At 35.5% G+C, this 26296-nt stretch overlaps 1 protein-coding gene across 1 annotated transcript in view; it reads right to left on the minus strand.

Annotated features, from left to right (window-relative positions):
• Positions 1-26296, minus strand: part of LOC129224164 (zinc finger protein 431-like) — a 51798-nt gene that overhangs the window by 2135 nt on the left and 23367 nt on the right. Inside the window, exons 4-5 of the mRNA XM_054858581.1 lie at positions 9024-9255; positions 4006-4203 (exon numbers count right to left, since the gene is read on the minus strand). Coding sequence (XP_054714556.1) covers positions 4006-4203; positions 9024-9255 — 430 coding nt within the window. The remainder of the gene's footprint in view (positions 1-4005; positions 4204-9023; positions 9256-26296) is intronic.

A 26296-nucleotide genomic window follows, 5' to 3' on the forward strand; every position in this document is an offset into this window, starting at 1 on the left:
CGAGAATTCTTGCTTAAAATTGTGTTTTTAGATTAATAACAGATAATAAATTCAAAAAATTTCCAATGTTACCTCCTTGAACACCCCTCTTTCCTCTCTCCACAACGTCATTAAGGATAATGTACAGTTTTATTTAAGACTTCGATTTTAAAAAACTGCCTGGAGAATCGCTGTGAACCCAAATTTTTTTTTCCTTTGATCTTACCTAAGATAGGATGCAATCGCGTTCTTTGACTTCAGTTTCTTCAAATAATGGCCTCCGAATCTTCTCTTCCTAATATCATCGGGGGCCATTAGAATTGAGTTTTTAGAATTGAAATATCGAAAATTTTCCGGGTGTAAGCCCCTGACCCCCCTCCCTTTATATCGTGCAAAAATTGCATTTTTGGAATTAAAAGTTAAAAACGTGCAGTAACGGGGAGACGAGGGGCAATATAAGGGGATCATAACCATGGTAAAGCTCTAAAATTACATCCACATTTATGTATTCATGCGTGTTATAAGTACACCTCCCGTCTCCATGAAGAAGTGCTATATTGTTTACTATATCATTCGAAAATGAGGGCCCCTTGGAAACATTTGCTACGGGCCCCGCGCTGGCTTAATCCGGCCCTGACAGTAAGAACAACCTTTCCTTAATGTAAAAAGAAAAAATAAGAAAAATATGCTAAGTTTTCCAGATTGCATTCCCTTCCGAAATATTGATTCATAAAAATACGAACTGTTTTACAAGGGGAAAAAAACAATACTAAGTGTAAATTAAAATAAACATAATCACATTTATGTATAAAATATTAATAAGTACATGTAGAGGAATTTTCGACAAAACGCGGCATCAAAGTAATTTCTTTAAATAATATTAACAAGAAAGCTATTTTTTCTTTATGTTTGTCTTAATGAACCCTTAGTATTGAGGCTTTGCAAAATACTTTAAAATCTTTTGAAACAATATTTCTTGGTACAATATGATCTAGAATCTTTAAAATTAGGTCTATGGAGCAGAAAAAGACTGCCAATCATCCTTAATTCAATAGAGGCAGTGAAAAGTAAACGGATGTATGTGACAAAATTAAAAATTTGGAGATAACGCGTACAAATGGTAGGTGAGCCCCTCCTTTGTCTTGGGGCAAGAGATAGTAATAGTAGCCCTGGTAGGTACTGCTGTACAGCATGATTTAGAGAAAAAAATTAAATGAAAGCCTACCTAGGACGTTATCTTTATAGTCGTTTTGCTCAAAACTTGAAAATGTCCACTTACATCCCTTGCTTCTCACTGCTTCAATTAACCTTTGTATTCGCACACTTAACACAACGCATTTATTTAAGATGTAATTCGCTCATATGAAGGGGGCAAATCCAATCTTTTTACGCAATCACGTTGTTACATCATTTACTGTCACTGAATAATATCTATTATGGCTTTAATATAGAAACAGAATGACATGAGATCATATTTTTATGGTATCCCTTATATGTGAACTTCGTTTGTGAAACAAGTCAACTTCAAGAAAAAAAAACTGTACACAAAAGTACTTATTTTAAAATGCTTTGTGAAACAAGTCAACTTCAAGAAAAAAAAACTGTACACAAAAGTACTTATTTTAAAATGCTACATTTTTAACAGGGAAGCACAATCTGGTCTTGGTTTCTCTCTTCGTACTTTGGCCGATCGTCCATAGCCACTTCGCGAATTGGCCGGCCAAAGCCCGAAATGAAGAAAATTTCGGGCTTTGGCCGGTACGTTTTTGATAATGTTGGCCAGTTCGCGAATTGGCTGGCCAATTCGCGAACTGGCCGATTTCGGACTTTGGCCGTAACATATATAAAGATTTCGTCAATTCTGGATACATTTTTCAACTGTAAGACTACTTAACAGAAAAATAAAATAATAGTTTAAAAAACTAAAAAAACACGTTTTCGTAGCAAAGTGAACTAAAAAGTGAAAAATAATCTTTGAATGATAGTAGTTGACCAATCACTTAATTTTAATGTAATACAAAAAAGCGTGGGGTGCTGGAATTTCTTCCATTTATTGTCCAAGCAAAAATGTAAATAGACAGCACCCCACGCTTTTTTGTATTACATTAAAATTAAGTGATTGGTCAACTACTATCATCCAAAGATTATTTTTCACTTTTTAGTTTACTTTGCCACGAAAGCGTGTTTTTTTAGTTTTTTAAACTATTATTTTATTTTTTAGGCTGCACAGGGATTTAGTTTTAAATACAGTTAAATAACCCCAGTCACAACTAAATTAGTTACTGAGCTCGCTTAGATCTATTTAGGATGAGCCTTCTGAGTTCTGACATTACTTATCATTGCGTGGCATTTTGTACTTCGGAAAATTTAAAAATCAATAAAAAAATTTCGTGAACTCAAGTGCAATAGTTGATTTTAGAATGCAAATTACAGTGTTTCCCTCCCCCCACCCTACTGTGGCACACCCCTCAATCGTTACGGAGAATCCTTCCAGAATAAAAGCCCTCAAAAAAGAAAAAAAATACATCTTGAAAAAACTGCCTTAAACATTGCAATGATGCAATCTGCGCCGCTGCTCCCCCCCCCCCCTCCTCCGCCACCTGTGCAATCCGGGTTAGTTAGCATTTTTGTCTATTAGTTTATTATTTTACTATTATAGAGTGGTTCTTGCGATTTTTGAGTATTTTTTTTAAGTAATAAAATTATTTTTTTAAAAAAGAGGATTATTTTGCCATCCCCTTTTCTCCCCGAACCCGACAAGTAAAATTCTGGGACTTTTTACACCTTCTTGCTGGTATGGTAAGAAGTAGTTTGCAAGAGGTTAAAAAAAAAATTTTGAGCAATCACGATTGCTTATTGTTCTCACTTTACCGTCCGCGTTTGGTTCCTTTTTCAGCTTGAACCAGGGGTCTCTGGTCCTGAGCACTGTCCCCCGGAATCCGCTGCTCCTGGTCGGTGGTGTTCATGTCCTACACTCACGCACGCTCATACACATGCACACTGACGCACAAACTCACACACACGCCTACATACATGCACACAGGTCCACGCACACACACAAGCATACACATGCACGCACGCGCGCCTACACGCACCACTATACACACGTAACCGCCCCCTGGAGGAAGGGCAGGTTTGGGGGGGCAGGAGCCGTTTCTAGTAACCTCTGTTCCAATGAGTAGGGTCGTGTCGCAACTTGTGATTGCGAAAAGCATAATTTGAATTCAAAATTTCAGAATTAAAATTAATTTCTTTTTAAATTTTTTTTCCGATGTTTGGGTTTGGCGATTTTTTGGCTCAACTTTTCCTATTCCTATTCCTATTCAGAGTCACACCTGACTACAACTGTATTTATGTCGAGGACTGCATACTAAGTGCCTTGCCTCCATTATTTTATATACCGATAGATGGCAGCACCATCACCGGATCGAACAGTTAATGAGAATTTAGAACTGGTCCAGGAGCTAATAGCTACCTGGTGCTAGCACCCCCAGAGATATCGTTTCACTTGGAGGACATTGAGACCACGAGCATATTTAACGTCGCCCAGTCTCCTTTAATGACGACGGTGGGTCTTCGACCACCGAGGTTCGAACTCAGGACCCTCCGGCCCCGAATCCGGCACTCTACCGATCGGGCTACCACGGCCCTAGGCTCAACTTTTACTGTACTATGTGGCTTTTCGCAGGAGATGTTTGGCTCTTGTATGTTTCGTTAACTCAGGATTTGTAGCAAATGTCTTTAAGCAATGCTCGCACGAAAAAGGCTTCTTGCCAGTATGGCCTATTATGTGTCTCTTTAAGTCTGAAAGATTGGAATATGTTTTTGAACAGTAGTCACACGAGTAGGGTTTTTCGCCAGTATGGACTCTCACGTGTTCCTTCAAGGTCCCACGCTGACGGAATGTCTTTGAACAGATTTCACACGAAAATGGCTTCTCGCCAGTATGGGTTCTCGTATGATTCCTCAACTGTGAAGCGTTAGCAAAAGTCTTTGGGCAAAACTCACATAAATGGGACTTTTCACCAGTATGGACTTTCATATGTGTTTGTAGTATTGATTTTTGAGAAAATGCCTTTAAACAATAATCACACGCAAATGGCTTTTCGCCGGTATGGACTCTTGTATGTTTCTTTAACTCAGACTTTGTAGGAAATGCCTTCGAGCAATGCTCGCACGAAAAAGGCTTTTTGCCAGTGTGGCCAATTGTATGTCTCTTTAAGTCTGAAAGAAAAGAATATGTTTTTGAACAATAGTCACACGAATACGGCTTCTCGCCAGTATGGATTCTTATATGCGTCTTTAAACTGGTACATGAAGAAAATATTTTTGAACAAGTTTCACACACAAACTGTTTGCCGGCCCCATGGATCTTTGAAGGAGATGCCATTGCTGAATCATAAATTTGCGTCTATTCAAAATTTACCAAAATGTAGGTTTTGCCAGAAATAAATGATCCTTTAGTCGGCCGAAAGTGCCTTTCACCAGAAACCCAAAGAGTATATCATTTCTTTAGTTTCACTATTTATTTTTTGATACAGAAAATGGCATCAAAAAATTTTTATTCTGTCGAATGTGGTTTGCTGTGAAGAAACAATGGTTTTCACACAACAGGATGATTCGTTTCAAAAAGGAATAATCTCGGATTCTTTTCCAAACACCATGCCACAAAAAGTGTTCTTAATCGAGTCAAGAGAATGTCCATGTCCACTTTTGTCGGTTTCTGTATGTGTCGATTACCATACTTTGCTTCAGTAAAGGAACTGTTATAAAGAACACTTGTCACAGAACCTTAAATCATTTTTATAGATGTGGATTCGTAAGTAGACGAACCCATAAAACCTGATAAGTGCACATAATTTAAATGATTCTTTTCACTCTTTCAAAGGTTTCCTTTCTTAAAACCTAATCTAATTCAAAACAATCTGTCGATCCTTAAACTGAAATTATTCCTTCTGTGTAACAACTGAAACAAGCAAACATTCACTGAATTTACAAGGTTCTAAATAAAAACAGCAACAAACAAAAGCTTTGTATTGTAATGATGACGCCAAAGCTGGTTAAATGTTTGATAGGTCGGTCAGAAGTCTAGAATCATGTAGTTACTTCGCTGCCTTTAGCAGCACTAATTAACAAAATAGCCCGAGGTCTGTGGATTAGCTATGAGTTTTCTTGAATAAATCTCCTTTTACCGAGACAAGAAGAGTTGGCTAGTCACTACCTTAAGCAGCACTAATTCACGTTATACTTAGAAGGTCTGTTGATTAGCAATGACTTTACTTCATCAATAAATCTCCTTTCACTGAGAGATAGAAGAGTTAGTTATAAATGTTTGAGAAATCAATGAGAAGTTTAGGATGAGGTAGTCACTTCACTTCCTTTAGCAGCACTAATTAACAAAATAGTCGAGGTCTGTGGATTAGCCATGAGTTTTCTTGAATAAATCTCCTTTTACCGAGACAAGAAGAGTTGGCTAATCGCTACCTTAGGCAGCACTAATTCACGTTATACTAAGAGGTCTGTTGATTAGCAATGACTTTACTCCATCAATAAATCTCCTTTCACTGAGAGATAGAAGAGTTAGTTAAATGTTTGAGAAATCAAAGAGAAGTTTAGGATCAGGTAGTCACTTCACTTTCTTTAGCAGTACTAATTCACGAATACTTTAAGGTCTGTTGATTAGCAATGACTTTGCTCGAATAAAGGTCCTTTTAGGAGTACTTGACTAGCTTTAGCATCCTATCGCTTGCTTCACTGCATCTTCCTTTACTTGCACAACTGATAAATTATTATCTTTAAAGTGGAATTAGAGAATAAGTTTATGTCAGTGATAATTAGATGAATAAATCGTTATCTAGCGAAAATGGCAGCCACTTCAGAAGCTTGATGAGAATTCCTGAGATCCCGAAATGAGAGTCTGAGCTTCTGACACAACGTTCACTTTGACACTGTCACCAAAATATTATCTTACTTGTTGCTCACGACTGGCTTGGTTAACAAACATACAGTTCATCATTTTCATTTTTAAGCACAAAAACTTGGATAAAACTTATTTGCTCTGTATTTAGTTCAAAAGAAATTCTTTTTTGAATGTCCATATGGAGGAATCTAGTAATGTAGAGCGACAAAATTCTTCTTTAAATCCACTGTCATTCAGTACAGATTATCACTGAAAATAAATGAAAAGAATCAATGTGCATTAAAAAAAAGCACAGAAGTGTAGAGACTTTTAAGGTCCTGTACCAAAAAAAAAAAAAAAAAAACAGCTATTTTGATGATTACAAAATGTATAAAGATCAAAAAAAAAAAAAAAAAACTCAACACAGAAATATATACACACAATCTATGCGCAATCCAGCGCTCGAATACGCTACCTTGCGGTAATTTATAAAACTACAGAAACATTGTACAGTAAAACACTGCGTTCCACGTGTGTGTGCTGAGGTAAACATAGGCAGTTTGTTATGAGTATTTATTAACGCATTCGATGTGTCTTAGATTGCTTTCAGCAACAGAAACTGTTTTGTTCTTTAATAGTATTCTCGAACTTCTCAAATTAATGTTAGTTTTCATTATTTACTTTTAAAAAGTGAATTGGTTGTCGTAAATAGCGAAAGTGTAGACAAGAAAGAACTCTGGATTAACAAACTTCACATTGGCATGAAATTAACAACGAATATGCTCGTCTGTTCGAAGCATTTTTCTTTGAAAGAGGATCAAATTTTACCAGGTAACATTTTAATTTTTTTTGTGTGAATTCGTATAAGTATGAGGATTTTTTTTTAAATCTAAAGCTCGAAAGGAACATTTATTTGACAACATTAGCTGAAGAATTCTCGCTTTCATCTAAGCCTAATTTAAAAATAATTAATTTATCTAACCTTATTTTACTGCAGCATTTAGTTGAAATGGACAGTATGCAAAATATTTTCTTGAAAATATTTTCGCAGAACGAAATGAAAACTGTTTAACCGAGAAAGAATGTTTAGAATTTGAATTAGCAAAAACAAAAGCTGAAAATTTCCTCGTCAAAATAGTGCGCCAACTTTACTTTATCGCTTACATTATCGGCTGGGGAGTTCCACCAAAAATTTGTTTAGGGTCATAGTTTTAGGGCGCGAGCAAAGAACCATTGGCGAGATTTCGCTTTGCAGCTAAATCATTTTTATGAGTTTATGAAAATGGTAAAAAGATTACAGAATTCGATAAGTTTAAAGAAATAATTTAAGTTCATTTAAGAAGAAAATTACCACCATATCTCCATGAGAATTTTCTTGATGATTTACATAGCTTGACAAAATTAAATCATTTAATTCAAAAATTAGAAACATACGAAACAGAATAAATTAAAAATTAAACGATTTGGCAATTTGAGAAATGACTCAGCTACAAATGTAAAACAATTAGCACTAGCCAAACAAAACAAAGAAATATCATCTTCCTCTATTGATAACCAACCGTATTGCCATATAAATAGTCTTCTAGTATTAAATGTTATTCTTGTCAGTCTTATCGCCCCAATGAAAATGTAGTTCAATGAAGAATTGATGAATATCGAATTAAACATTGTGGAAATGGCTGCTGTTGATTTGTTCGTTGGTTGGTTTATTTGATTTTTATGGCGCAAGAGCCCTTGAGGGTTACACTGCGCCAAACAATACTTTATTACATACTATTTATTTTTCATTCAAGAATAAAGTCAAGCAAGTAAAAGTAAGCATAGTTTGAAGTAAAAAGCATTGACTTTAAGTACTAGTAATTTCAGAAGAAAAGAAAAGAAAGCTTCCCACAAACACGAGGAAAAATTATTGTCATTCACTAAGCGTCAAAGCAAGTTATAAGTTACTGCATTTGTTTGTTTTACCTTTTTTATCCGCCATAAGACAGTGGCTGCAGCGCTCCCTATAGTTTATTGGAGTTGCGAATTTCATTTTGATTCCGCGACCAGAAACCGCAGACAATACTTTAAAAAAATTAAAAATTAATTTGAATTTTGACATCTTGAATTCAAATTATGTTTTTCGCAATCACGAGTGTGTGTATGTAGGAGTGTGTGTTTGTGTGTAGGGGGTATGTGTACGTGTGTGTAGGCATGTGTGTTTGTGTCTGTGTGCTGGCATAAGTGTGTGGGTAGTTGTGTGTATGAATGTGTGTGTGTGGGGGGGGGTATGTGTATGTGTGTGTAGCCATATGTGCTTGAATCTGTGTGCAGGCATGAATGTGTGGGTAGTTGTGTGTATGTGTGTGTAGGTGTATGTATGTGTGTGTGCGTGTGTGTGTGTGCGTGTGTGTGTGTGTGTAGCTGCGTATGTATGCGCGTGTGTGTAGGACATGGATGCAACCTGGAGACGGCTTTCGCTAGAGGAGCAGCATCGTGAGGAGCCGGTCCACGGTGGGGAAAATAAAATGATAGGACTCCAAAAACAGTCAAGTGAGAACAATAAGCAATCGTGATTGCTCAAAAATAAAGATAAGCCTCGTTTTAGAACATGAAATGGAATTGAAATGAAGAATTGGAATTTCTAGTTATCCTTCAAACTTCGGGGAAAGTTCATATTTTATAGCTTTTTAAGGGCTTAAACATGCTGCAAAAATCAAACAAATATGACTTTTTTTCGATGAGTACTCGTAAGTTAATGACTTTCTGTAAAATTGACATAAAAATCTTGGAATACTTTTTTTTTTGGATGAAAGTTAGTCTATGTTCTATTCCGTACCTCCAGACAATGTGCATTCAAAATTTCATTATGATCAACTGAGTATTTAAGGCGTGAAAGGATTACAAACAAACAAACAAAGCCACTTTCGCTTTATTATTTTAGTAAGGATTGCTTTGTAAGAAAAAAAGAGAAGAAATGTGTTCTCCGTCTCGGCGAGTCGGAAATCAGTCTGTAGGTCGCAAGTCTTACGTCTGTTTTTAAGCGTACAAAGTCAAAAAAGGTTTTTATACAATAATCACACGAATGAGGATTTTCGCCTTTATGGATTCTTCTAGCATGGATTCCTTTACGCCTTTATGGATTCCTTTACGTAAGAAGCTGTACAAAAAGTCTTTGAACATCTTTCACACGAATGCAACCGTTCGCCAGTATGAACTCTCACATGAACCTTTAAATACAAAGCTCTGGAAAATGCTTTTGAACAATAGTCGCATGAGTAGGGTTTTCCGCCAGTATGGACTCTCACATGAACCTTTAAATACAAAGCTCTGGAAAATGCTTTTGAACAATAGTCGCATGAGTAGGGTTTTTCGCCAGTATGGACTCTCACATGAACCTTTAAATACAAAGCTCTGGAAAATGCTTTTGAACAATAGTCGCATGAGTAGGGTTTTTCGCCAGTGTGGACTCTCACATGAACCTTTAAATACAAAGCTCTGGAAAATGCTTTTGAACAATAGTCGCATGAGTAGGGTTTTTCGCCAGTATGGACTCTCACATGAACCTTTAAATACAAAGCTCTGGAAAATGCTTTTGAACAATAGTCGCATGAGTAGGGTTTTTCGCCAGTATGGACTCTCACATGAGCCTTTAAATACAAAGCTCTGGAAAATGCTTTTGAACAATAGTCGCATGAGTAGGGTTTTTCGCCAGTATGGACTCTCACGTGTTCCTTCAAGGTTCCATGTTGACGAAATGCCTTTGAACAGATTTCACACGAAAATGTCTTTTCACCGGTATGGATTATCTCATCAAAAACAGCCCTGTTGTAAAAATTTCCCCGCCAAGAAAACCTTTAACTTTTACGTACAAAAAAGAAGGCCTTCACACACATCGCTAAAACCCAAAACCCTCAGCTTTAAAAAGTTATGATATCTAGTTTGCCCGCCAAGTATCTGCCAAACTATCATCCTCCCTCTTCTCCTCTTTCATCACATCTACTTCCGTTAGACCCTCTTTCCACCTTCAACTCTTCAGAAATATGGATACATCTTTTAAATTGTTTATCTTGTTTGTCGGGAAGCTTTTCAAAGTGAAGTGGTTGCTTGATGAGCAAAAGGCTTCCCGCCAAACAAGATAAACACTTTTAAGGATCTATCCATATCTCTGAGGAGTTTAAGGTGGGATGAGGCTCTAATGGAAGTAGGTGTGAGGAAAGAGGAGAAGAGGGAGGATGATAGTTTGGCAGAGATACTTGGCGGGCAAACCAGATATGTATCATAACTTTTTAAGGCTGAGGGTTTTTGGGTTTAGGATGTGTGTGAAGGCCTTCTTTTTTGTGCGGAAAAGTTAAAGGTTTTCTTGGCGAGGAAATTTTTACAACAGGGTTGTTTTTGATGAGATATCACATCCTCTTGCATTGCTATTATTACTTTGTCTGTATTTTTAGGATTGAGAACTTCAAGTCAGAAAATTTTCAATTGAAACAACGCTGTTTTGTGTTTTTAAGGAAAAATAATGGCAAGCCTAATTTTACGTCAAGTTATTTTCTGACCATTAAGATTCTACGTTCTTTTTGCGAGAATTGTACCGTTTAAATTTTATTACAATTCTTGTATCCTCTCTGTTGCAAAGAAAACTTCTTGGATACTAAATAACAGAATTTTTTAAAAAATACTAAGCACTTATCATAATGCACTCAAAAGGATAAAATAACTTTTCTGGGTCAGAAAGGACAATTTAAGTATTCTTGTAGTTTTCAATTATTCCAAGAAAAAGACTTCACAAACGAATAAAAGTAAGGCTCAGGTCATGCAGAGAATGTTTTATCATTATCTAGCTTTCAATCATAAATTTGAGTGTTGAAGCATGCATAGTTTTCTTAATGGGAAAGTTCGACTTGAAATGCCTTAAGCGCACTTTTCTTGGAATAATTGAAAACTACAGGAACACTTAAATTGTCCTTTCTGACCCAGAAAAGTTATTTTATCCTTTTGAGTGCATTATGATAAGTGCTTAGTATTTTTTAAAAAATTCTGTTATTTAGTATCCAAGAAGTTTTCTTTGCAACAGAGAGGATACAAGAATTGTGAAATTCCGAAGTCTCTAAGTAGTCTAGTTTCTGAGATATAAGCAAAAGAATGATTCACAGCACATAAGTTACTTGTGATGAAGATCCTAGTATGTCTCTTTACTTAGCCCCGCTATTGATTATTGGCATAGATCTGGGTGCTTATTCCAAGCTCGAAATTCCCCTTGCGAGATTAGTTCTGATCGTCTCACTAGATGGCGCTTTAAGGAAAATCGCAGTCTCGCAGTATAAATCTCGCAAGTTCGTATTCTAAGCTCCAAAAGAAGGGGAAAAAGTGACTTTTCGCGCTTTTACTTGCGAGCGAAATCTCGACTGCCGCGAAGTAGGTGAGATTGTGCGATTTTTGTGATACAATTATGGGAGTTTGTTTTTCTGAAAGGTATTGGATCGAGGAAAACGAATTTAGATGATGCCAATTTTGGAAATGGTTCAGGAAGGGGGGGGGGTAAAACTGCCCGGGGGGGGGGGGGCAAGTGGTTTTCTATTCAATTTGTGATACAATTGCGGGAGTAAGTTTTCTGACAGGTATTTATTGGCAGGAGGATAACAAATAAGGAATTAGGATTTTGCCGGCGCTGAAAATGGTGCAGGGGGCAAGGGGGGTCGTAACTGCACAGGGGGAGTGGTTTTCCGTTCCATTTTCGTGCCGCAAAAACGGGAGTTAGTTTTCCGCTTGCCAATACATTTCAGAAAAACTAATTTGAATGTTGCGAACACCGAACATGGTGCAGAGGGGGGGGGGGTGCAAATGGTTTTTAGTGGAATTTTTTTGATAAAATTACGGGAGTTGGTTTTTCTGAAAGGTATTGGCACGAGGAAAACGAATTAGGATATTGCCAACCCTGAAAATGGTGCAGGGAAAAGGGGGGGGGTCATATAATTGCACTGAGGGGCAAGTGGTTTTCCGTTCAATTTTTGTGACACTAAAACGGGAGTTTTGCAAAAACATTTTGCAGGGAAGAAGGGGTGGGGGGGGGGGGGGTAAAGTGGTTTTCGGCGAAATTTTCGTAATAAAACTACGGGAGTTGGTTTTTCTAAAAGGAATGGTATTGGTACGAAGAAAACGAATTAGGATGGGGCCAACCCCAAAAATGGTGCAGGGGGGTAGAGAGGGGGGGGAGAGTTATAACTGCAAACATAAAATAGGTATATATGCAACATTTCTTGCTTTACAACAAATTTTCAATGCTTAAAAGACTTAAACCCACTTTCACAACATTATAATACAGTCGAACCTCGTTAAACCGCCCCCCGAAAAACCACCACCCTCTTAGTTCGCCAAGAAAGACTGAAAAAAAAACCTTTCCGTATTGGAATGTAGTACAAATTCCCTCATTAAACCGCCACCTCACTGTCCGCCAACCGCCATTGATTTTCCACGGAAACTATATACTCAAGCATGTTAAAAAAGCTGTTTAAACCGCCATATTGAAAGCAGGACTAAGGAAGATAAGACTATACAATGCCCTCTATTCAAAGAATGTCAGGCAGTTCAAAGTAGGAGATCAACCATTTACTAGAGCGTGACTACGTACACAGAAATCATGCATATGCCATCACTTGCACCTGCCACTTCTTGTTGCCCACAATGTGTTGCCCTTAACAAATTTCCCTAGATTAGTCACCAGGTAATTGTACAGCTTTCTTTCGCTCTCTGTCAACATTCAGCTCCACCTCTACTTTCTGGCCATTTACCCATTAAGCCGTCCCCTGCGAAGCTCAGTTCCCCAAGGAGCATTGTTTTCAACGTCTCTAAGAATTCTTAACCTGAGCTTATCAGCTCAGTTAAGACTGCCAATCTATTGCCAATCATTTCTCCGATATGCTGGGAAAAAAAATTAGCCGAAGAACCGTTGGAGATATTCTGCAGGAGAAACAAAAGTGGTTAGGATTAGAGAAATCATTACATACAGTCAAGAAGATAAAAACTGGGAAGCACGAAAATTTGCAAAATGCTCTACTCATGTGGATAACCCAAGTGAACGAAAATCACGGTGCTGTGACTGATGAAGTTATAAAGGAACAAGCAAAAATTTTTGGCAAAGAACTGAACGTTGAAAACTTTCGGTTGGCTCGACCGATTTTTGCCACCGAACACCACAGGAATTCTGCAACCAATGGATGCTGGCATCATCAAATCGGTTAAGGCCCATTACAGACGGTTTTTGGTAAAGAAAACCGTGGAGGATATAAATGAAAATCGTAAATGTGATGTTACGTTGCAATTTACTTTGCAAAAAGAGCCTGGGATTGTGTAAGTGAAATCAAAAACTGTTAGAAACATACCGAATTGATAAGAGCCGATGCAAATGTTGACCAACAGATTTTTCAAGACCATGCAATCACAGCTTTTAAGGAAACATTTCAAGAAGCGAATAAGGTGCTTAGCCTTGAAATGAACGCGGATGAATTTTTAAACATTGACCATGACGAGCCAATATTTTAAGTGTTGACAGATGAAGAAATAGTTAATTTTTTTAAAGCTCCTGAAGTATCAGACCATAGCGAATCGGATTGTGACAAAGAGGAATCAGAACCAAAAATCACCGGAAAAGAAGCACAGGATTACGTCAAAAAACTTACTCTACTTCGAACAAAACGAAAAAACTGACAGAGAAATAAATGATTAACAATGTACTCCGTCTTGAAAAAAATGTGGATGAGTTATGTACCCGACAAAAAAAAAAGGGCACTTTAGATAGTTATTTTTCTAAACATTAAACTGGTTCATGCCGGTAAGTTTATCTTTTAAATATTTGTTCGTTTTATTTATTGTCTTAGTATCCATTTTCTATTATGATTCAAAGATCAATTGGGTAGGAAAATACATATTTTTAACTATATTTTCTTAAAACCATGCATTTATGAAGGATAGGGGAAACCTCGTTAAACCGCCACCCTCGAATTTCGCCAACTTTTGGCCCGTCACTAAGGTTGGCGGTTTAACGAGGTTCGACTGTACACAAATATCCGAATTAAATTGCAGACACGTGTTTTGGAGACATTAAGAGCTCCTTTTTCAATGCAAAAGATGTCAGTTTATGAATAAAAATGCATTCTCGGCTAAGGTTGTTTATTTCCCTGGATTTCATTTTCTTTTAACCAAATCCATCACTTAGGAAATACGTTGGGCGGGGGGGGGGGGGGGATCGGGGACTTCCATTTTCAAGAAATAATGCATTTGAAAAAATTAAGGAGCGATGAATTTTCTACTCCCCTTTATTGGTTTTGACCGCTTGACGGCCTGCACAAATGCGTCTAGGGCAAATTATATAAAAAGCGTTCATAATTTTTATTTGTCTTTTGTACATTATCCCACTTAAAATTTAGTTGTTTCACAAAAGTACTATTTGTTTCTGAAAATTGTATGAATTTGAAGTTTATACAGAATATACAATCCCCTTTTTTTTGCGTTTAAGGGGGGGGGGGGCGGTGACATCACAAATTACCGCCCCGTCTGTCACCCATGCTAGGTACACCACTGACGAATGTAATTTTTTTTCTGTCTTCTTTTGCTGTAAAATCCTCCTCCCCCTTTTTACCCCTAAATTCTTTATTTGTTACCTACTGTCATTATTCAATTTCAATTGAATTTAATTTGTAAGAATTTTTTTTTCTTTATTGAAATTTGATATTGATTAACTAATTACAAAAAAGTACAAAGCCTGGTAATTTCTGGGAAATTGTTTCCAAAATTTGATTTTCCATTTCGCCCCGATTGCTCCTTTTTTCATTTCTTCTTCAATTTAGAATCTTTCCTTTGGGTTGAACGTTTAAAGTTCTTTATCAGCTGAAGTGAAACGATGATTAAAAAATATTACTCCCTTTATGAATATTTTTCAATATACATTTACAGAAGCAGAGTATTTATGCATTTTAAACTGCTCTTATAACCAAGATTGCTGTTTTGACTTTTTAATCTTGAAGATAAAGATGAAATTATGTAATCATAGTTACAAGTTGCTTGTTTTGAAAAGGAAATCTAAAAAAGTACTGTTTTGAAGATATCTTAAGATTGGGTCTTGGAAAACAATACCTAGAAAAAATGGATAAATAAATAAGGAATAATGAAGAAATAAAACTTTTTATTTAAGCATATGCTTATTAAATTGTAATTTTAAAGAAAAAGAGAAAAAAACTGGAATATGTCTTTGATACTGAGATTGTTGCTATAATTACAAGTTACAGCTGAGCGGGGGGAAAGGTTGGTTTTTACATTACCAATCCTAATATGGAAGATTGTATACTCTGTTATGACTGCTCTCATCCCCAAAAGCTCAATTAGCCCAACAAACCTTTTACATGTTGCAGGGGTGCCCCTCCCCCCAAATATCGCAAAGACTCCCTCCTACCAAAAGCAAGAGCCCCCCCCCCAATAAACAAATACCCCTCAAAACACCACCACCATCCCCTAAAAATTTCAATAGCGCAGTCAGCGCCATAACCTAGACCCCCCCCTGTATTTTAGTGTTTTATATTCAATTTGAATTACCAGATTTTTTCATCAAGACTTTTGGATGCAGCTAAACCTTTCGCATTCGACACGAGACACGACAACAACATAATATACAATCCCCGATTACAGACTATTAATATTTCTTCGTCTGCATTTATGACAGTTAGGATTTTTTTTTTTTTTTTTTTTGATATCATGATTTTTTCTAAAGTTATTATTATTATCATTATTTGGATTATAGTTTCTCGGGAAAAATATATTTCATACAAGACGTTCTTACTATTATAGATGGTTTTATATTATAAATCAACAAAATGTACGGTTATTTTTTTTTTTCTCATATATGTATTGGCTTTTTTCCCCTCTTCAATTTTTGTTTTAGACACTGTAATACTGAAATACTCGTATGCATAAAATATGACTTACCTTTAGCCCTCGGCTCATTTTTCCTTTGTGTACTATTTTGTAAAATTTTCGGTGAATTTATTTTTATGAATTCTGGATTTGCTTCTAGAAAATCTAAAATTATTTCGATGTGATTCTTTGCAACGTAAAACGTATTCTTTGAAGTATGAGCCATTAGCGTGCCAATCGTCAAAATTCGCGCCTTATCTTGCACGGATGGAGCAAAACAAAAAGTATCTGCGCCTAAAGACCATTGGTTGGAAGAAATCACGTGCCTCCTCCCCTCCCCCCGCGCCGCCAAAACCGGCGAAAAACTCTTCCTCCCCCATCGCGGCTGGAACTTGGACTCGTCGCCACATCGTGATAAGAATTTTTTTATCTCAGAATTCCACTTTGCGAGATTTCTCGTCACGTGATCGGCTCTGACGTAACGTTTCGAACTCGAAGGTAGAAAATGCTTGGAATGACCTCCCAGGATAAAAACCCTAAGAAAGTAACGTCAGTGAATACATTCTATTCTTGCTCCAGAGAAGCCTTGATTCCAAATTTTCATTGTGACTAACCTGCGTGCCCGGCGTTGCACGGGCTACTTAAAAAATGAAAGAGCTGTTCAATTGATGTTTTTGTATTATTCTGACATCAGTTTCTAAAGCGCTAAGGAGTAAATAATTACGCGTAATGCAAGGTTTGCAAAACACCAGTAGAGCATATTTTTGGCAAAAACCTCTTTAACGTTAATCATATTTATCAATAATACAAGTTATGAGTATTTTCAATTAGCACAAAAGATGAAACTATATGCATTCTCAACTATAATATGTGCTCACTTTGAATTAAATCTGATAGAATATATCTGAAATATTTATGTACAATTACAATCAGCTGTTTACATAAAATGACACAAACGTTTTTGTTGATTAACTAAAGCACCAAGACTTATTAAATACCAATAAGCATTAATTTAATATCAAGTCATCAGATTCCAATTAAGCTTTAGTTAAAATCCTTAAAAACAATCTTTTTGTTCAACTCTGTTTCACTTAAAGAAATCCAAACACTCTTAATTTAACGTGTTCTTTTAACGATACAAACTGTATTGCAAAAATCGAAACAAGAAGGAAAAAGAGATTTATTACAATTCGAAAACTCACCCATGTGACGGTAAAAAGTCCAACAAAATAAACATAATTAGTCGCACATCCTAAATGTACCAAAATATGAGGCCGGTGAATGATAAACTTACACCACAATCAATAAACATAGCTAAAGAAACAACCTTCATATGCTGAAAAGAGTTAAGAACGTTGAATGTAAAAAATAAAAAAAGGACAGACGATAAAATAAAGGCTATGTCCGAATAGGGCAACCAATTTTAAACTAATTTAAAATGAAATTCTAGATGGAAACGTTGTTTTAAGATTTGGACAGCAGCCAAAAAAATCTTTTTTAAAACAATTTTTAGAATTTTATTTGTTCACCCATATGCAAAATGGCAACAGGAAAGAAATAAAAATTCCTGAATAACGTTATGTTAATTAACGTTTTAATTAATATCTCCGCTAATTAAAGTCGTACAATTATGAGATTGGTCCTATTCGCAACTCCAACGAACTATAGGGGGCACTGAAGTCACTGTCTTATGGCGGACTTAAAAACTAAAACAAACGCACATGGTAACGAAGAAAATGCTAAAAGTGTTGTGATTTTTGTTCGTACGTATGATTTTTTCGCTTTATTCTTTTTAAATTAATTTTCAAAGTCTTGTGGATATTCTGGCCCACGTAGAAAGAAATGAGAATTCAAGAAGCATTACTAAACGTCAAAGATTAATGCAAACTACGTAGTTCGTAGTTCTAAGCAGCTATTTCCACGATGTTGAATTCGATACAGTGCCCGCCGCTTATTAAAATCACATTCGTTCTGAGGACATTTGATTTTATAAAGCGGCTGATTTTATAAACCGGCACTCATGCACTGAAAAAAAAAAGGTTTTCAAGCATAAATACTCTAAAAAAGGAATAAATTACGATTAGTTGTATTTTATTTTTAGTCTAGTTGTATTGTATTGTATTATTTTAGTTCAGTTGCAAAATACAGTTGATATTTAAACTTACATAAGGTACATTTTTAAAATTTCACAAGGGTCTTAAAATATTGACTTATTGTTGTTTGAGTAAGAGAATTTGAAAGTAAAGATTTAGAAATCCCTAATTTAATTTGCAGCATCACACTAACTACATTTAGGAAACTTGTCATACTTATTCAAAATTTCGGATTAATCTTTCACACTCAAGTCATCACGACTTGCTAGCTAACAATTTTAACTTAATTGTAAAAATGAACTGTCAACTCCTGTAGATACTGACTGTGCACGAACTGATTGAAACTCAGTGGTCAGGCTGCAAGTCGAAACAGATCTGCGAAGTGGAAACATGCAGCATCAACTAAATATATGGCTCTGAAACAGTTCTCTTGTGGCTGCTTCATTCTTCTTCTTCTTCTTCTTTTTTTTTCTTTTAACTCCCCAAGAAAAAAAACGTACAACCTTCACCTTTTTTTTCGTTTTTGTTTATGTGAATTTGTTATTTTATTAGTGCTGCACTGTTTTAAATCTTGAAAGAAAAAATAAAATCCTGGTTCCATTCAGAGAAGAATTAGCATATGCTCTCCAAAAGTTTGATTTTATAAAACGGCGAGGATGATTTTATTAAAGGATAACTCTAACATATTTTGATATAGTAATGATTCTGTTCTTCCAGATTTGATTTTATAAAACGGCTGATTTTATAATCCAGTGATTTTATTAGTGGCGGGCACTGTATTTATCAATTCTTGATAAAACTAAATAATAATTGTGGCCTGACAAGAATAACAATTAATGCTAGAAAATTCAATATGACATTACAAATTGTTATCGAAAGAAGATGATACTTTTTTGCCTTGCTTGGCTAGCGCTTATTGTTTTCCATTTGTAGCTGAGTTATTTCTCTCGAATTCCCGAATCGGTTAATTTAAAAATTTTCTGTTTCGATTTTTCTAATTTCTGAGTTACGATTTAATTGTGTCATGTTATGCAAATCATCAACAAAATTCTCACGGATATATGGTGGTAGTTTTCTTTTCAGTTGATTGACCATTATTTCTTTTCACTTATCGAATTCTGCAATCTTACTACCATTTTATTCCACTCATGATAAAAATAAAAAATGGTTTAACTAAAAACGCGAAATCTCGCCAAGGCTACTTTGCTCGCACTATACTAAAACTATAACCCTAAACAAATTTGGCAAAACCTTTCAGCTGAGAATAAAAGGAATAAAGTAAATTCTTTCTCGGTTATTCATTTTGTTCTACGATAATATATTCAAGAAAATATTTTGCATACTGTCCATTCCAAATAAATGCTGCTGTAAAATATGGTAAGTTTAATTAATTTAAGATTAAAAAAAACCTCATATTCTTACAAATTCATACAAAACAATAAAATTTTTTACCTTGTATAACGTTATCCAAGTTTGTTAATCCAGAATTTTCGCTTTCACCAATTATTAAGGAAATAATGAAAACTAACATTATTTTGAGAAGCTCGAGAATACTACTAAGGGACGAATTAATTTCTGTAGCTGAAAGCAAACTAAGACACATCGATTGCGTTAATAAATACTCAGAACAAACTGCCTGTGTTTACGTCAACAGACACACGTGGAACGCAACGTGGCAATGTTTTAGTTTCATTTGCAGTTTTGTAAATCACCGCAAGGTAGCGTATTCGAGCGCTGGAGTTCCGAATTGTTTTTTCTTTGGAAAATTTCGAATTGATCGGTATCTCGTTTGACTCCCTATTCGCAGTGTTCTCGAGAAGATCGATCTTCAGACAGACAGACGGACGCGAACAGATTTTAATATTTTAGTTGATTACTGTAAGCATTACATTTGCAATCCAACAAAATTTTTAACAATGCCGTTTATATTTAAACATTTAATGGAGAAATTACATGAAATTTTATTTTCCATCCTAACCGAAATAATAATATTATTTCTGAATTTTAATTTTTCAGCGTTAAGTAGTACCTTAAGATTAAGCAAAGCATTTACTGAAAACCAGAAGTCCCTAAGTAAACTAGTTGTCTGGGGTTCGTTATCGAGTTTAAGAATTTACGGGGGGGGGGGGGGGACCCGCACGGACCTTTGAATTGCGCGGGATTTACCGATTTTGTGCGCGTTTCGTGCAATCCCTCGCTCTATTTCAAATCCTGGACGAACGGATCCGTTCATTTTAAGGATTCGTTCTTTTTGACCCGTTCGTTCATGAACGATACATCTCTACTATGAAGGTTAAAACTGAAGGAATGTGATCAAGGGCACACTTAAGTTAAATCTTTGGGAGGAGAGAAATTCTAAACTTACGGAATGAAATTCTAAATTTCACCGAACAATAATATATGAGCAATCACACACTCCATCTAATCGACATCCTACATTGCGTCTGATGAGAAAGAGCACTGGGCATCATAAAAAAATAAATCTATTGTTATGTTACCATGATGTCGCAAAATTTGCCGACTCGACAGCAAAAGTTGTAGAACAGGGAAATTTTAGGAGGTCACAGTGACTTCCTGCGACCTCCGAACGGGGCGCAACTGAACGTGATCGATTTTTTTCTCCATCCCGTTTTCCGTCTCGGCGAAATTGGATGGACGGAAATCCGTCACGGGACGGAAAGTCTTGCACACTTGTCTCAAGTGTTTTTTCAAGCGTCCAATAGCAGAACAGACATTTTTGTTCCCAAAAGCAAAAACTTCACATACAAGAGTATAATGAAAAAAACAAAAAGCGCACTATTTTTATCGTAGACATGTTTATTATTTCATTAAAAAAAGGGGACATTATTGATGAATAAATATTAAAATGAAAATTTTTTTATTGCATTAGAAGTAAAAACTGAATAAATGCGATCTCATTATCATTCCGTCTCGGCGAAATGGGAGGGACGGAAATCCGTCTCGGGACGGAAAGTCTTGCACACGTATCTCATGTGTCTTTTCAAGCGTCCAATGTCAGCAAACGTTTTCTTACTATAATCACACGAATGCGGGTTTTCGCCATTATGGGCGCTCCTCGCATGTTTCTTGACGTTTGAAGCTGAACGAAAAGTCTTTGAACATATTTAGCACGAATGCAACCGTTCGTAAGTATGGACTCGCATATGCACCTTCAAATGCAAAGCTCTGGGAAACGCTTTCGAACAATAGTCGCACGAGTAGGGTTTTTCGCCTGTATGGACTCTTACATGTTCCTTCAAGGTTCCCTGCTGACGGAATGCGTTTGAACAGATTTCACACGAAAATGGCTTCTCGCCAGTATGGATTCTCGTGTGATCCCTTAAGTGTGAAGCGTTAGTAAAACTCTTTGGACAAAATTCACATAAATGGGACTTTTCGCCATTATGGGCCTTCATATGTGTCCTTAATCCTGACTTTTGAGAAAACGCCTTTAAACAATAGTCACACGCATATGGCTTTTCGCCGGTATGGACTCTTGTATGTTTCCTTAACTCAAAATTTGTAGCAAACGCCTTCAAGCAATGCTCGCACGAAAAAGGCTTTTTGCCAGTATGGCCAATTATATGCTTCCTTAAGGGTGTAAGATCAGAAAAAGTTTTTGAACAATAATCGCACGAATACGGCTTTTCGCCAGTATGGGTTCTTATATGCGTCTTTAAACTGGTACACGAAGAAAATAGCTTTGAACAAGTTTCACACACAAACTGTTTGCCGCCACCGTGGATCTTTGAAGGAGATGCCATTGCTGAATAGTAAATTTTTATCTGTTCAAAATTTACAAAAAGTGTAGATTTTAGCAGAAGTAAATAGTCTAATGTCTTTTAGTGGAAGGAAAGTGCCTTTGACCAAAAACCGAAAGATATACACTTTCGCCACTGTGAATTTTTTATTTGTTGATACGGAAAATGGCATCAAAAATAATTTTCATTCTGGCGAATGTGGTGTGCTGAGAAGAAGCAACGGCGATTACACAGCAGGATAATTTGTTTCAAAAACGGATGATCTCAGATTTTTTTTCCAAACACCATGTTTTTAACAACAACGTTTTTAACTAAGCAGAATGTACTAAGACATTATAATCTTTTACATAATTAAAAGACACTTTCTTTTCTAAAAACTTCTTCAAATTCAAACTGTTCCGATTATTCTAATTTGAAATTATTCCTTCTATGTAACTGAAATAAGCAAACATTCACTGAGTTTTTCGACGCTCTCAGTCCAGGTGGAACCTAATAAACACAGCAGCAAAAGAATGTTTTTACTGTGATGATGACTCACAAGCTGGTAAAATGTTTGAGAGATCGATCAGTAGTCTAGAATGGCGCAGTCACTTCGCTGCGTTTAGCAGCACTTTTTCACGGAATACCTAGAGGTCTGTTGATTAGCAATGACTTTTCTCGAATAAATCTCCTTTCCCTGAGAGATGAGTTGGTTAAATGTTTGAGGAATCAATGAGAAGTCTAGGATCAGACAGTCACTTCGCTTCTTTTAGCAGCACTGATTCACGAAACACTTAAAGGTCTGTTGATTAGCAATGATTTTGCCCGAATAAATGTCCTTTTAGGAGTACTTTACTAGCTTTAGCATCCTATCGCTTGCTTCACTGCATCTTCCTTTACATGCACAACTGATAAATTATTATCTTTAAAGTGGAATTAGAGAATAAGTTTCTTTTTCACGAAATACTCCGAGGTCTTTTGATTAGCAATGACTTTGCTCGAATAAATCTCCTTTCCCTGAGAGATGAGTTGGTTAAATGTTTGAGACATCAATGAGAAGACTTGCTTTAATGTTTGAGGGATCAATGAGAAGTCTAGGATCAGGCAGTCACTTCGCTTCTTTTAGCAGCACTGATTCACGGAATATCTAGAGGTCTGTTGATTAGCAATGACAATAAATCTCCCTTTAATGAGAGGAATTAGAAAACTGGAGATTCAGGGGAGGAGGAGGGCAACTTCTGATGTTGTTACTTCCGTCAACTAAATTTGGGCCATCATATAATCAAACCAGCTTTAAGTACACAGCATCTTATTGGATGCTTAACTGCACCTCCCTCTACATGCACAACTGATAAATTATTATCACTGAAGTGGAATTAGTGAACAAGTTTCTGCTAATGATATTTGAATGAATAAATCTTTATGTAGCAAAAATGGCCACCACTTCCGATGGCCGAGCTTACGAAGAGAGAGTCTCAGCTTCTGAATTTCGGCACAGTCACTAAAAGATTTCCCTTATTTGTTGCTCATGACTGTCATGGCTAACCAACATGCAGTTCGTCACTTTTAAGTCTTAAGCACTAAAGCGTGGAAATTTGGGAATTTTTTTTGCCCTTCATTTAGTTTAGAAAAAAATCTTTTAATGGATGTGCATATGGAGGAATGTATTATTGAAGAGGGACAAAATGCTTCTTTAAATAAAGTGTCACTTAGTGCAGGTTATTGCTGAAAATAAATGAAAAAAATCAGTGTGTGTATTTAAAAGCAACTAAGAGAATATGTAGATAATTTTAAAGCCGCGTATCAAAAAAAAAAAAAAAAAAAAGAAGTGATTTTGATGGTAAGAAAATGTGAATGGATAAAAAATGGATAAATTTTATGGGAGTTTAGTACCACCAATGGTAAATTTTCCGCGCAACTCATCATCGAAAATAGAAACATACTATTTTTACTAATTTTGTACTTTTGTCACTGTGCTTTACTTTTTGTCACTAAAATTGATAGAATAAGCAAAAAAATAAATAAATAAATAAATAAATAAAAATAACATAGACCCAGGAAATACTTTCATTTTCCCAATAGTTATTTTTTAAAATGTCTGATTTTTCAAACAAGGCGTGGTCTTGATGACGTCACAAATGATGCTCTTTGGCGCATCTTTCTACCGTGATTCCACGTCATGATAATCAAGAAGCGAATTAAAATTGCACTCTACGCTTGCTATCAACAATATCGTTGCCAATACACGTGAGTAAAGATGCGAATTAAATATTTTTCTCCGTAAATGGCAACACTGAATGGCATTTCATCATTTGTGATGTCATCGGACAGAAATGTAAGCAACGAAAGCGCACAGATTTTAATTTTTTTTTTATATATATTAAACTTAAAGAAATTATTTAAAAAATAGTGAGATCCTATGTTTTTAAGCATGCTCTTTCAGAAAAAAATACTTTTAAAATTTTGGAAACGACCCCATTGCGGCAGATCAAGAAATTGTGCAAAACAATTCAAATTTTTTATGTGCACTTTGCTCCACCGATGGCACCTTTTCCGCACTACCCATCATCAAAATTTTACAAAAAGTTCTTTTTCGGCATAACCTACTGTATAGCATGATTTAGAAAAAAAAACTCAATGAAAGCCTACCTAGGAAGTTAGCTATACGGGGCATTCCAAGGTATTTTTGACATTATGTAGAGTCCGTAACGTGACCTTTTTTTGCCATAACTTTTTAATTTACTGTTTGATTTGCAAATTATTTTAATTTGAGCTAGTGTGTTTTTAGGAAAAGATCAAAATAAAATAATATGTTAATCAAACAGTAAATTAAAAAGTTATGGCAAAAAAGGTCACGTTACGGACTCTATATAAATGTCAAAAATACCTTGGAATGCCCCATATGCGTTTTACTCAAAACTTTTAAAATATCCACTTACATCCCTTTGCTTCTCACTGCTTCAATTGTTCTTTTTAACTGCAGTTTAAAAGAACAAATATAATAATCAAACCAATCAGCTTAAATTTGTTTTACTTGAAAAGCTGAATACTTTATTACGAGACATTTAAATGGATTAATAGATGAAAGAACATTTCGTCCCTATTCCGTTCCGTCCCACGCTTCGTACTCAAGTAAACAACCATTTTGTGATTCCAACGAAGTTATGCAACGGGAAATGAAGCTATATATGCACCCTTTTCTATATATTTCTAAATGCATAAAGAAAAATATGGTAAAGAACATGATCTAACTTATTTTATGTGTGTGATGAAGTATCAAATTAAATTAAATACAAGAAAATGATGAAATTTTGTACAAAAATGATACAGCACAATGCAGTCTCAAAACGTTGAAAAAAAAAATGGTTTTATGCAACCTTCATTTGAATTATTTTTTACTTTCAAAAGCTGAAATAAACCAGACAATTGTACCTGTTATATGAGCATTTATTTTTTTCCCACCAAGTACACTTCAACAATTATTCTATTTAATACATACAGTACATTGCAATATTCTTCAACTTATCAATAGTGTAAATTCAAATGCTCACCTTGTTATATAAACTGAATCTTTTTGTTTTTTATCTTTATTAAAATTTCAAAGATACAAATAATTTACAAAAAAGAAAAAAAAATCACTGTAGAATATTTACAGTGCTGTAGTTGAGAGCGAACTTGAAATATTTGTTTTGTATTTTTTTCTCTGTAAAAATAATGCAAATGTAATGTAAACTGGCTTCTAACTTTTCTTTCGCTGAATTGCTCCCAAACCACAAGATGAGTCCCTCCAAACGTTTTTCTTCGACTACAGCACAGGGACTATACCCAGACAACCACAAATGTCTCTTAGACATCCAAAAAGGTCCATGACATATCCAAATATCCATTGGATTTGCCATACAGCTGATGGATATCCATATCTGGTTATGTCTATGGATATGGATTTCTGGTATATCTTCAAGACATCCAAACGGTTACATGTTTTGGATGTGGATATTCGGATAGCTTATGGATATCCAGGTTTTGGATATGGATTTTCGCAAGTCGTCTAGCTATCCAGATTTCTACATGTTTTGGATATAGATATTTGGATAGCTTGTGGATGGCTGTTCAATAACCTGAATGTTTAAAAAAAATATCCATCTAAGTCTCATTTATGGATATCTGCTAGATATTTGACTTTTGGATATTACTTGATTTGTTTATATTCAGGTCTCTGTGGCAAAATTCTTTTAATTTAAAGTTTTGTTGATTTGAGGTGAGTTTTTTTTTAAATTCATTTCCTTTTAAAATGTGATAAACTGAAAAAACTAACACTTCTTCTTCTAAACTTCATTTTCATTGTTTATCAACAGAATCGCGATCGCGATACGGCGTGAGTTCGGTGGTAACAATTTTGTACTGGATACTTTTCTTTGCTGTAACTACATTAATTAATATAACTATTTTCTTTTCTCAGATAAGTGTTTCAGATGCTGCTGATTTTGTGTTTTTCACATTTTAGAACATTTGTGGTCAGCAAAAGTTAAGTGTTTGTATGTTACCTACCGCTTTTCCGTTTGATTTGAATGTCGGCCATTGCTACTTGGTTTGCTGTTTTAAAAATTTAGTGGAGTATTAAACTGTTTTGAAGTTTTTCTTTTCTTTATTGGTATGTTTCTTTGTTTCTGGTAAATGTATTTTTTTTTTTACTCAATGATAAT

This window comes from Uloborus diversus, chromosome 6 (genome assembly GCF_026930045.1).
Source record: "Uloborus diversus isolate 005 chromosome 6, Udiv.v.3.1, whole genome shotgun sequence".
Taxonomy (NCBI): Eukaryota; Metazoa; Arthropoda; class Arachnida; order Araneae; family Uloboridae; genus Uloborus; species Uloborus diversus.